The following is a 12,607-nucleotide window of genomic DNA, read 5'->3' on the forward strand; positions in this document are numbered from 1 at the left end:
GCAATTTTGGTCGAACAATTCGCTAGCCAAAACAATCACTCAATCACCCTACCGTAGACACCTCATTTTGACCGAACCCCAATTAGGTGTATTTGAATAAAACACTTCCAAATTAATGATTTAGTGTCTCCAAATTTCACCCCAAGGTAGGTTAGGGTCCCGGCAAGGTCCCTACAAAATTTCATCAAAATCCGAGTTGCCTAGCGAACAAGCCGAGGTAGGTGTCGTAGTATAAGCTGGAAAGGGGGGGTGAGTTTATCCTGAGAGGGGGGCGAATTTATCCTGGAACGGTGCGATTCAAATCCGAGTAGGACACGATTGTGTCGTGCGCCTATCAAAATTCGCGCAACCGCGTGCCAAATCCACTTGGAGTGCCTTTATCAACATCTTACTTTATCTGTAAATACGGATTTAAACTCAGATAAAAAAAAAGATAAAAAAAAAAGAGAAATCATCGTTTTCCCCTTTTAGAGAGAGAAAGAGAGAAAGCTAGAGAGAGAGAGGGTAGATCTGAGCACTAGAACCCTAATTCTCCGATCATCTTCTTCGCTGATCTCCGGCCAAGCTCCGGCCATGTTCCGATCGTTTTCTTCGATCATTTCTGTTGAAGATCTGGCAATTTTATCACTTTAAATCCGTATTTCTCGAGCTCCGACCATATTTTGCAAATCTAGTTCAACTTCTCTGAGAAATTTCACTAGAAACCTCCTCTGCAATATATTCTGGAATATCTTCATCATCCTCGGGTTTATCCTCTGCAAATCTTCTTCGTTCTCACCTTAAATCCAATTTCAGGTCCAAAAATCCTAAATCGGATTATAGTACACATCCCCACACGAACCAAAGTCTGATGGGGAATCATATAGAGTCACACCTAGTATAAGGGCCTAGGACCCTATGATGACTCTGTGTCTATGGCCTAATCCTCAGATGGTGGGTCCGTTGCTTGGTTACAAATTGCGAAGGTGTTAGGTTCCCCACTCGCCCGGAAGATTTCTGGTCTCTATGCCCGATTTTTATAGAATTTAGAAAATTTAAAGGATAATGTTTTAAAATGGAAAAAATTGACAATCGTTGGATCAAATACTGATATCAAACATCTCTGGCCATCAACATGGTCCTCTGAATAAACTTTTCCCACCCGGTCGGTCATCAGGACCCCTATCTGCTATAATACAAAATGAAGGGCCGATTGGGGCAAGGTGGGTCAAATGCCCATTAAAATCATAACCAAACCACAGTCGATCAGACATCCTCACAAAGAGACAGAAAAATGTTTTATAAAGAGACAAATAGGAACATCATATGAATAAAAACACTATAAAAGAGACAAAAAACAGCTACTCATCCGAAATAAAATTAAAGTGAATTTCAAGGGTTGCTTCTCCCAACTCACCAATTTCAACAATATTAATTTGCTCTTTCTTCAGATTTTTTTCTATTTTCTTCTATCTTCTCTTCTGGGCTTTTAATTTTATGGTTTCCCTGCCTTATTGAAATAGTTAGTAAATAGAATCACACCAAAGAATCTGTTAATAGACAGGACTTAGGCACAACAGTTGGATATGAACCACACCCAATGGATCCATATATCATAAGGTCTGAAATGTTTTTGGACCATGACCCGAACATACCAATAAAATCTGATGGAGGGTCCTCTATATCCGAATGGAGGGCTCCATACTTTCATTTATTAATGTCTATTCAAGATTGACATTTACATGACATTTAGAAATCATACTCAAAATGAGAAACAATGTTTCATATTTTCGCTTTTGGTTCAAAGATGATGACCCTCGCCTCTCAAGTTTCCATTTATTAACTCCCTACTGCCTACAATGTAATTAGTATGGCCTAGGATACTCCAATGGACGATCTGATTTGAAATGGATGGTGACCCAAGATTGCCTAACATAAAATAAAAGGCATGACACAAGGCCCTTGATTTGGCCAATCGCATCCCTCAAAAACCAAACTGAACTTCAAAAAGGATCCGAATGAGGAGAGATCCCAACGGATCGTGACCCAGATATAGGTGGATCCCATCTGACACTCCTTTCTGTAATGAGTGACTAAATAAATAATAAAGGGAAATGTTATCAGCACTACTTTGTTTTGATTATGGAACCCCTCACTTTATTAAAAGTACGGTATGGCCCGCACCATAAGATGATCCAAACCATCTATTAGATGGGCCACAGCCTAAATAGGTTGTTCCTTCCGTTGATCCTAACCCTCCGATCTATAGAGGGTTAGGATCAACCCTAGGATCAACCTTCTAAAAGCCAGATCGGAGGGTAAGGATCAACCTATGAAAATGATTTTTGGGGCACAACCTATTTAGGCTGCGGCCCATCTAATGGACGGTTTGGATCATCCTATGGTACGGGCCATGCCGTAGTTACAATAAAATGAGGAGTGCCCTCAGCAAAATACAGTTGTGCTGATAACATTTCCCATAATAAATTGCCTTTCTTTAGCTACCATATCCCAAAAGATTATTACACTTGCAAATTGTCTGAACCAGTGAAAACTAGAACATCTTTAGGTCGCACTGAAAGAGATGACTCTGTAAATGTATTACACCACCAAGAACAAAAATTTCACTCACAACTAAGACCAGCATAAATGAGCCAGGCCTTGTTATTCTAATGATAGCAACAGAACAACACAACAGCTATTAATATATCTATATAAAGAAAGGACTATTAAAATACAATTGCCCTCTAGGCATTGGATGTAAAGTTGAAGTTGGCACATGTGGTTTGCCTGGTCGAGAGAGAATAGCTAAACCCTAACCTTGAAGCAGCCAAATCGAATTGTAGAAGAATATCTTCCAACTGATAGCCACCGATAACAATCGAAGTTCTAGGGTTCGAACCGCCATCCACGAACGCCAGGCAAAGCACATCATCATTGTTCACATATACCATGGAATTCACCCCGTAAATCGTCCAAACACTCTCATTCTGTAAGATAAGATCGATGAACGGTACCGCTGCTCCGAGTCGGGTAACACCAACGGTCTTGGAGCTAAAACAGGCCCCGAAAGGTGCCACGGATGCCACTTGAGTGATGTTCCTAGACTTGGCTTCTCTAATAAAAGCTTTAGTAATGGCCTTATAGATTGAGGTCTCAAGAGTTGTGTAAGGATTCACTGTGCTGATCTTTGTTCCTCCATATCCGTCATTGTTGATAGATAGTAAGGAAGTGTTTAGAGTAACACTCTTGTCAGTGATTTTTATTGATTTTACTCCAATGAAGTACTCATCGGAAGGTTCGCCTTGTGAGGAAACTCCGGCGGTGCTTAAGGGGTTGATGAAGAGGGGGGTGTAGGTAAGTGAGTCGGAGATAACTTTATTTGGGAGTAAGGTATAGGGTCCATCTCCGAAAAATATGACACCATTGAATCTAGCAGAGGAAGATAAACACAATGCGAATTTCCGATGGAAGCTAAATGCGGCCGCGAACTGTGATGGCAATGCAATTCGGGTGCGGCCTAGGCCCGCCATTCCTTTAACACCAGTGGCAAGGCCTTGTAAGAGGAAAGTGGGAGCACAGTTGAAGGTGAACTGTGGAACGGTGACAACACGGCCAGGATTCGATCCATCGGTAGAATGGAGGGCAACGACATCGGCCCCAAGATCACCACTTGTGCTCGTGTGGGTTATGGTGTTTTCGGGGAAGAGACCACATGTGTTGTTGTGGCACCCTGGCCTAGGGGTAGAGTTGCAAGTGGCACAAGCAGTAGATTTAGCAAGATTGCATTGGGCTGAGCCACAGCGAGATTGGCGGAAAGAGGAAGATACATAGCCTTCATCGCAATCGACCCATAGAAATCGGCCGCCTAGATCGACGACGAGCTTTAATGGGACTAGAGGGGTTCTTTGTTCCAAAGTTGTTACATATTGGAGAGTGGTGGGATCTTTGAGTACTGGAAGGACTAGTGCTTTTGGTCGAAAAGAGGTTTGGGCGTGGGAGAGAGAGATGAGAAGGAGAAGAGAAAAGATAAGCGAAGGAAGAGAAGGAGCCATGAAGTATGGTAGAAGGAGATAGTAATGAACAAAACATGTGGGTAGCATTGCTTTTATAGTGATGTATTTTCACTGTTTTGGATTTCTGTTTGAATGCAAACGTCAAGCATGGCAACTATTGTCAGCATTCCAATTGGGATTTTATCTTTGACTTTGAAATTTGACAGCTGGGTTGGTTTTTGTATTCTAGAGAGATGGAATAGCAAGACAATCCGATCTTGACTAATGAAAATTAACAACAGTTACGTGGGGTACGTATATGTGGCATATGTGCTTGATGATCTTGACCGTTCATCTGATGGATGATCTAGATTGAGTTGTTCAAAAATTAATGACTTATGAAAGTGTTAGTAAACTAAGCTTGAACCCAATAAATTATATTTTATAATGGGGCCATTACAAGAAATGAACATCTCTTTCATAGATTGTAAAACAACCGACTTCTCCATAAGCTTACGCTGTTAGAATTGGTGTTATTTAATTATTTATACTTCAACACTCTCCCTCACGTTCATGTGTGGCCCCTCTTAACCAGTTTGCACATTAGTCTGCCCACCCAAGTGAAATACAAGACATCTTCACAACAATTTATTACAGTCCAAATTAAACTCTCAAAATTACATTTAATTAGATTTTAAATTTTTTTTATTAGACTGATTTTTAGGCTATTGATCCAAGGGCCTATCATATGGATGGTCTAGCTTATAACCAGAGGTTGGCCACTCTATGTAATTGTGAGCATGTCTCATTGTTTTGCATGTCCTTAGCTACGACACCTTCTACAAGAAAGACAAAGGAAGAAAAGGCTATGACAGCTTAAGGGATAAGATGAAGATAATGAAAGGTACGGGCGGCTGGAGATATTACAGATTCAAACTCTGACTTTGGTTCTTATTCGAACTCTGACTTTGTTCTCTACGGGGCAATGAATAAAGATCATTCTCAGATCATTTTGTTTTCTTTAACTTATCCGATTTTCGTTACACTACACGGTTTGCCTAATTTTCAAAGTTAGCCTTGAATAAGATGCGATCTTATTTTGGGATAAGGAGACTTAAATGCGGTCTATTTTTAAGCTTTGATAGAGACTTAGAGGAACTCTATCGCAAAATAAAAATATGTTTTTAGAATTTTTTTTATGTAACCTTTTTATTGAATACATTGTGACGCCAGGATAAATTCTATTCGATCGTGCACAAATAGCATGAAAAGTAAAACAAGAAGCAAACCAAAAGATACACACTGGTTCAGCTAAAATGCCTATGTCCATAGGTGAGAAGACGATCTTCCACTATGAGAAAAAATTATATAAATATTACTAGGGCTGCAACAGGGTCGGGTTTTTCAAAACCCTAGCCCAACCCTGGATCCCATTATCTTGACCCTAACCCCCCCGACCCTGGTCAGGGCCAAAGAAACCTCAACCCAATGCCCACCCTACATGGCTCAACGCAACCCTGGCCCACCCTGATTGCCCTGATTGAGTCGGGCCGAGCCAAGCTGGTCCTGATTGACCCTAGTGCAAATACCTATTAAGAGTGCCAAAAATAAAACAACCACATATCATATAGAATGAAATGATCAATAAACAAAGAAAGTAAACAAAATAAAACAATATGAATTCAACAACATGACAGGCATCAGAGACAATAATAATAATCTAAAGAAACATCAATCCAAGATAATATAAAATATTAAGAAAAGAAACATGCATAGATGGTTCAATTCTATAATAGAAAACTTAGGATCTGGTCGACCAGAGGTATCAACCTTGAACCAGACCCGACCCTGAGTCAGGGCCTAAAAAGTGAACCCTGACCCACCCTCAGGGTTGGAAAATCCATCCCAGACCCTGTTCAGGCTCAAGGTGGGTTAGGGCTCACAGGGCCAAACTTGCACGTACCCCTAAATATTACAGTGGAAAACCCGCAAACAACAAGAGAGTAACCGGAGAAAAGCCCAAGAGTAATCCCCAAAAAACCCAAGAATGTAACCTAGCATGATATCCTGAAGCAATGAAAGGTTGAGTATTTTACTCTTAATGAGTTCTACAGCTCATATGAGTAGGATGTCTAGGCTACAGGAGTATCATTGATAGACTCACCTACATGTTTGCTAGGAAGTGAGGCCGCTTCCAAAGAGAATATGTGCTTAATTTTCTTATGCTTACATGGATACTGAGATTTGGCACATGACCATAATGTACAAGCTTGGAGAACCACTTGAACACTTTAACTTCATACGTATGGTGTACGTCTTTCTATACACAAGGGTTGTAGTTCAAGATATAGTCACTATCAATTCCTTAAAGTTAGAATATACTAACACCAAGTAAAGGTTTAGCACATAGTCACCTTATTGTGCGTGTTGCTTCGCTGATTGCACCAGCACAAGTTATATTTTTATTCTTTTTCTATTAAAATAAGTGGGTGATTGTTGATATTCTAATAATAAAAGTGGCATTCTTTTGTATTTCTAAAAATTTGTGTTATTTACAAATCTGCCACTTTGGTTTAAAAATGAGTTTTCACTCTTCCTTCACAAAAGTAAATAGTCCCGTATTGGAAAGTGGAGGAAAGGTTCATGGATTTTTATAGCTATTCGATCTCTTGCAATGTGAATGAGAAGAGAAGAAAGAGGGCCTAAACGCATGAGCCACCAAGTGGGCCCAGTGGGCTTTTGGCTATACCACACACGCGCGCTGCCCGGCGTGGCTCAGCCGGCCGCACGTGTGACCTGAAACTTTTTCACTTCCTTCTAAATTTTATTTTTGTTTTTGGTACTAGCCATATAAATGCTCGTGGATCTTCGATGTTAGTGGCGAATAACTTCGCCGTTCTTGGTAAAAACTTCGTTGTTCTTGAGAATAACTTTGAAGTTCTCGGTGAATAACTTCAACTTCCTTGCGCGTAGTGACTTTTGGGTTGCGATATTTCGCATTTGTAACTCCATTTAAACAGTTCTATTGTTGAAGGGTGTCATTACTATATTAAAGGGTGCATTGAACGAATACTTTTAGCTTATAAAAACATAGACCAATATGTATTTTTGATAACACAGAAAAACCTAATAGAGACCTTTTTGTTTTCTATCTGTTCTCTGTTTTTTTTCTCTGCAAACAGTGTTCTTTCACATTCTTCTTTCTCTTTCTACTTTATGTATTTTTGTTGGGCAATCAGACTGTTCGTGTGGTTCGAATATCTTCGAACGTGCATTTCTTGGAGATCGCTGGGTGCGTTGGGCTGTTGTATCATGAGGGTGATTATGGCTAGAAATCTGTAGCATTGGAATAAGTTTCCGCAGAGGCTCAAATTCACCTTAAAGAGAGCGACATAATATGTGCCTCATCTTGCCGCATCGAGAAGGTTTATCTAACTCATCTATTTCCTGTTTTTCACAGAAATCAAGTACACCATATTTCATTTTGAGGAAAAAATCACCAGAAGGTGTATTGGAAACTTCATTATTGGCAATCATTTTACACATGTTTGGACAAAAATACATATGTTTTGAGACATTTTTATTAGGGATGCCCATGTTTTGAGGCATCTTTATTAGGGATGCACTCGGGCTGGGTCGGGTTGGGTCGGGTCGGGCTGGGCCGAACCCAACTCTAACACAACCCGAGGAACCATTAACTCAACTCAAATCCGATCTCGACTCAAGTTCCAACCCGATGAGGTTCAACATGACCCAGTCAGAGGAACCATTTTTTCCAACCTGAACCCAACTCGGCCCGAGTTCCAACCCGACCCAACTCGAGTTTTTAAGCTTTAAATGTACAAATTAAAAACTAAAAAAATGTCGGGTTTCACTCGTGTCCATTTGCCCAAGCCCTCAACTCGAACCCGAACTCAACCTGGGTTAGTGAAACTCAACCCGAACCCAACCCGAAAGAAACCCGATCCAACCTAACTTTTTTCTGGTTGAGCACGACCCGAGTTGCACCCCTATTTTTTATCAAAACATGTGTAAGGCCAGGGCACTCTCTAAGATGCACTGGAGATTTCATTTTTCAATCATTTTACACATGTTTGGGTAAACATATAAATGTTTTGAGACTTTTTTCTGGGAAGTGATATATCCGCCCCTTTCGATTACTAGGGACACCTAGCTCCAGCGTACGTGGCAATCTGGCCCATTGAATTCTTCTGACGTCAAGTACATCAGCCCCACTTTAGTCATTGATACATGGGCTCTGGGTGTCCCTGGTAATAAAAATGGCGGATATATCACTTCCTTTGTTTTTTTATCAAAGAATGTTTAATGAACCAATCATATTTCATATAAGGGATTAATATGCTAGGGACTTTGGCATAAAGGCATTTCACGGCTCTCTATGAAATAAGAGAAAATCTACTGAAATGTGAGCTTGTGTGGCTGCTTTGTCATGCAAGCCGTGAAACGCATTTCTGGGAAAGTCCCTAACAAATCCCATTTTATAATAAGGTCATTTGGACCCTAGCAAATCCCTCATAAAAAATGAACATACTTTTCATCAAGCTCTATTAATGATCTAGAATCATGTGACGATGATGTACATGTGGCAATGGGTACATGCTATACAGCGAGGCCTGTTCAAAAGGATTTCTCGATTTTAAAAGTCTACAATTCCAACGGATATGTGATCGGTCTTGATTAAGATGGGAAACCCCTCTCTAATGTGGAGCCTAGTTGAAGCTGTCATTAAAATCATTAGTATGAAAAGTCCAAAATAACTCCTGAGCTCGCTGTAATGCAACGAGGCATGATGACTTTTACATAGTGGCTCTCACCTTTGAACATAGCAGCAGTTGAAATATAACTGATTAAATAACACTAACTTTAATAGCTTAAGCTTTTGGAATGATTGGGCGTTTCACATGGTATCAAAGTTATCGCCTCTAGGGTGCAACTCAGGTCGGGTTGGGTCAGGTTGAGTCCAACCCAAACCTGACCTGAGAAACCCTTTTTTCCAACCCGAACCTGACCCGACCTGAGTTCAATCTAACCCGACCTGACTTTTTCGGGTTGAACCCAAGTTACACCCCTAAATTTGCCTCACGGCCTGGGTTCAAAGCCCAACAACTCCATGATATTAAAAATTACATGTGTACGACCAACCCAAAAAGAGAATGGTCACGCATGGAAAGGGTTGAAGTATAAAATGATTAAATAACACCAACTCTAATCGCTTAAGCTTTTGGAGTAATTTGTCGTTTCACAGCAACAAAAATCTGTGAGAGCATCCTATATCCGAATCGAGGGTGCCAATGTACAACAATACCTTTCACACTTTCATTTATAAAGCTTATGTATGAGGAGCATTTTTGTACCATTAAAAGTTCAACTAAAAATGACAAACAATGTTGCAGTTTTACGCTTTTCGTTTAAATCTCCTCTAGCTCGAGTTTCTTCCCTCTTCCTTCCTTTGATCCTAGGTATTAACTGTGTAAAACATAAGTAGGACGTGTAAGACTCCAATGGACCTTAAGTCATAACTGTTAAAAGTGTAAAAGATAAATAAAGCCTTTCTCCAACAGCTTAAGCTATTGGAGAAGTTGGTTAGTTAACATGGTATCAGAGCCAAAGGTTTCGAGTTCAAACCTCCCGGATAGCAAAAATCCACATGCGATGGTTAGCCCAAAGTGGGACCACATGTGCCACGTGTTTGCCAAGTAGGCCACACGTGCGGGGGAGTGTTAAAGTAAAAAAATAAGAAAGGCGTTATTTATCTTTTATACTTTAACCCACTATCTTGCAAGTCAGCCTTCCTCTGTTTTTAATCAAAATAGAATCCTATCTAGATCTCTACGTATGCTTTCTATTCCATTTTCCCTTTGGATTAGATCATCTATTCTAAACCTACATTCCTGATTTTATCCTTTGACGTTGGTTAGTTAACAATAACTGAGTACAATGTAAGTAGGATTTAGGACACTCCAATGGACTGCCGAATTTGAAATGGATAGGATCCCCAAAGAACTCTGAAAATGGATCGGACTGACAAGATATCAGAACCCATCGTGACCAGACATAGACATAGGTGGATCCCATCTGTCACCTAATTAAATAATCAATTGCCTTTCTTTAGCTACAATATCACAAAAGTTTATTACACTTCATTGAAACAGTGAAAACTTGAAAATCTTTAGGTCCCACTGAAAGAGATACCTCTTTAACTGTATTACACTAACAAAAACAGAAATTTCATTCACCATTAAGACCACTATAAATGAGCCTAGCCCTTTTTATTCTAAAAATAACAATAGAACACAACCCAAATCGGTTTGCAACATCTTTGATCTTCTTAGAGGGAAGATCAGCATCTTGACTAGTCGAGAGAAAATACAAGAAAAAATAAACTAATTTATTCCACCATGGGACCCATCTAGGCACTCAACAGAAGACAGATTATTAAAGGCATTCATTAAGAAAAGACAGAATATTAAAATAAAATGGCTCTCTAGGCATTGGATGTGAAGTTGAAGTTGGCACATGTGGTTTGCCTGGACAAGAGAGACGAGCTAAACCCTAACTTTGAAGTAGCCAGATCAAACTGTAGAAGATTATCTTCCAACTGATAGCCACCAATAACAATCGAAGTTCTAGGGTTCAAACCGCCATCCACGAATGCCAGGCAAACCACATCATTGTTCACATACACCATGGAATTCGCCCCGTAAATCGTCCAAACACTCTCATTCTGTAAGCTAAGATCAATGAACGGTACCGCCGGCCCCAGTCGGGTAACCCCAACAGTCTTGGAACTAAAACAAGCTCCGAAAGGCGCTATCGACGCCACTTGAGTGATTTTCCTAGACTTGGCTTCTCTAATAAAAGCTTTAGTAATGGCCTCATAGATTGAAGTCTCAAGAGTAGTGTAATGATTCACCGTGCTGATCTTTGTTCCGCCGAAGCCATCATTGTTGATAGATAGTAAGGAAGTGTTTAGAATCACATTCTTCTCATTTATTTTTATTGATTTTACTCCTATGAAGTACTCGTCGGAAGGTTCGCCTTGGGAAGAAACTCCGGATGTGCTTACCGGGTTGATGAAGAGGGAGGTGTAAGTAAGTAACTTGGAGATATCATTATTTGGGAGTAAGATATAAGGTCCATCTCCGAAAAACATGACACCATTGGATGTAGTAGAGGAAGATAGACACAATGCGAATTTCCGATGGAAGCTAAATGCGGCCGCGAATTGTGACGGCAACGCAATTCTGGTGCGACCCAGGCCTGCCATTCCTTTAACGCCGGTGGCAAGGCCTCGTAAGAGGAAAGTGGGAGCACAATTGAAGAGGAAGTGTGGAACGGTGACTACACGGCCAGGATTCGATCCATCGGTGGATTGGAGGGCGATTGCATCCGCCCCAAGATCCCCGAATGTGCTTGTGCTGGTTATGGTGTTTTCCGGGAAGTTTCCGCATGTGTTTGTGCCAGTGCACGCGCCGGACTTGGCGAGAGAGCATTGAGCCGAGCGGCAGCGAGATGGGCGGTAAGAGGAAGATACGTAGCCTTCATCACAATCGACCCATAGAAATTGACCGCCTAGATCAACTACTAGCTTTAATGGGACTAGAGGGGTTCTTTGTTCCAAAGTTGTTATGTATTGGAGAGTAGAGGGATCTTTCAATACTGGAAGGACTAGTGCATGTGGTCGGAAAGAGGTTTGGGCATGTGAGAGACAGATGAGGAGGAGGAGAGGAGAAAAGAGAAAGACATGAAAAGAAGAAGCCATGAAGGAAGGTAGAAGGAGATAATGTTGAACAAAAGATGTGTGTAGCTTTGCTTTTATAGTGATATATTTTCACTGTTTTGGATTTGTGTGTGGGGAATTGCCGCCGGGGAAAAGAGACATCAACCATGGCTGCTTGCCAATTGGGTCTTTATCTTTGACTTTGAACATTGACTGGGTCGGTTTTTGTATGCCGGCAAATGACTATCATGAACTCACTAAATTATGTAGATATCCAAATTGATTCCGGCACTCCTTGGTTTTGGTAAAGCAATTCACTGTATTGATAGGTGGGGAAAGCTAGGGGTGCAACTTGGGCCGGGTTTTACCCGACCCGCATCGACCCGACCTAAAAGTAACCTGGGTCGGGTTTAGAAATCATGGGTCTTGGGTGGGGTCGGTTTTTAGCTTGAACAATCTGGCTCAATCTTGCGTAGGGTCGGGTTTAAAGAAAAAAAAACCCGGAATCCAAAACCCAACCTGACCCATGTAGTTGTGCAATGACTTTCTTAAATATCTCTTGAATAACACAGGAAATTATTTTTCAATATATTGATATAATTGTTTTCATTGAGGTGATCATCTTTGTGGTGTGGAAATATAGTTTCCTTCTTAAATTTATACACTTGATTAGAGATTTTTAGCCATAACTAGTTGCATAATATTCTCACTGTGCATATGTGGAAATTACAAGTAATGAACATCTTTTTCATGGAGCTCGATCAATGATCAAGAATCATCCGATTATGATGGGACCCATGACAATAGGCCACACTTGTGTTTGCAACAATATATATGGACCTGATCACTGTGCATATGTGGCGAAGGGTCAATTCTGTTCAGTGATTATTTT

At 40.6% G+C, this 12,607-nt stretch overlaps 1 protein-coding gene and 1 pseudogene across 2 annotated transcripts; both read right to left on the reverse strand.

The window, feature by feature from the left end:
* Window positions 1-2,514: 2,514 nt before the first annotated feature.
* LOC143883971 (putative aspartic proteinase GIP2 pseudogene) lies at window positions 2,515-4,044 on the reverse strand (annotated as a pseudogene).
* Window positions 4,045-10,241: 6,197 nt separating this feature from the next.
* On the reverse strand, window positions 10,242-11,774 carry LOC143883979 (putative aspartic proteinase GIP2). 2 transcript variants are annotated; one of them, XM_077387328.1, is made up of 2 exons: window positions 10,675-11,774; window positions 10,242-10,522 (listed from the first exon to the last, which is right to left on the reverse strand). In XM_077387328.1, exons 1-2 carry the CDS (start codon window positions 11,755-11,757, stop codon window positions 10,379-10,381), a joined length of 1,227 nt encoding a protein of 408 aa, XP_077243443.1. In that variant the 5' UTR covers window positions 11,758-11,774; the 3' UTR covers window positions 10,242-10,378. The 2 variants fall into 2 exon arrangements, with proteins under 2 accessions (XP_077243443.1, XP_077243435.1); XM_077387320.1 differs by having other exon boundaries at window positions 10,242-11,774.
* Window positions 11,775-12,607: the final 833 nt, after the last annotated feature.

Source organism: Tasmannia lanceolata, unplaced genomic scaffold, assembly GCF_043159265.1.
Source record: "Tasmannia lanceolata isolate RefF3 unplaced genomic scaffold, GAP_Taslan_0.1 ptg000002l, whole genome shotgun sequence".
NCBI lineage: Eukaryota > Viridiplantae > Streptophyta > Magnoliopsida > Canellales > Winteraceae > Tasmannia > Tasmannia lanceolata.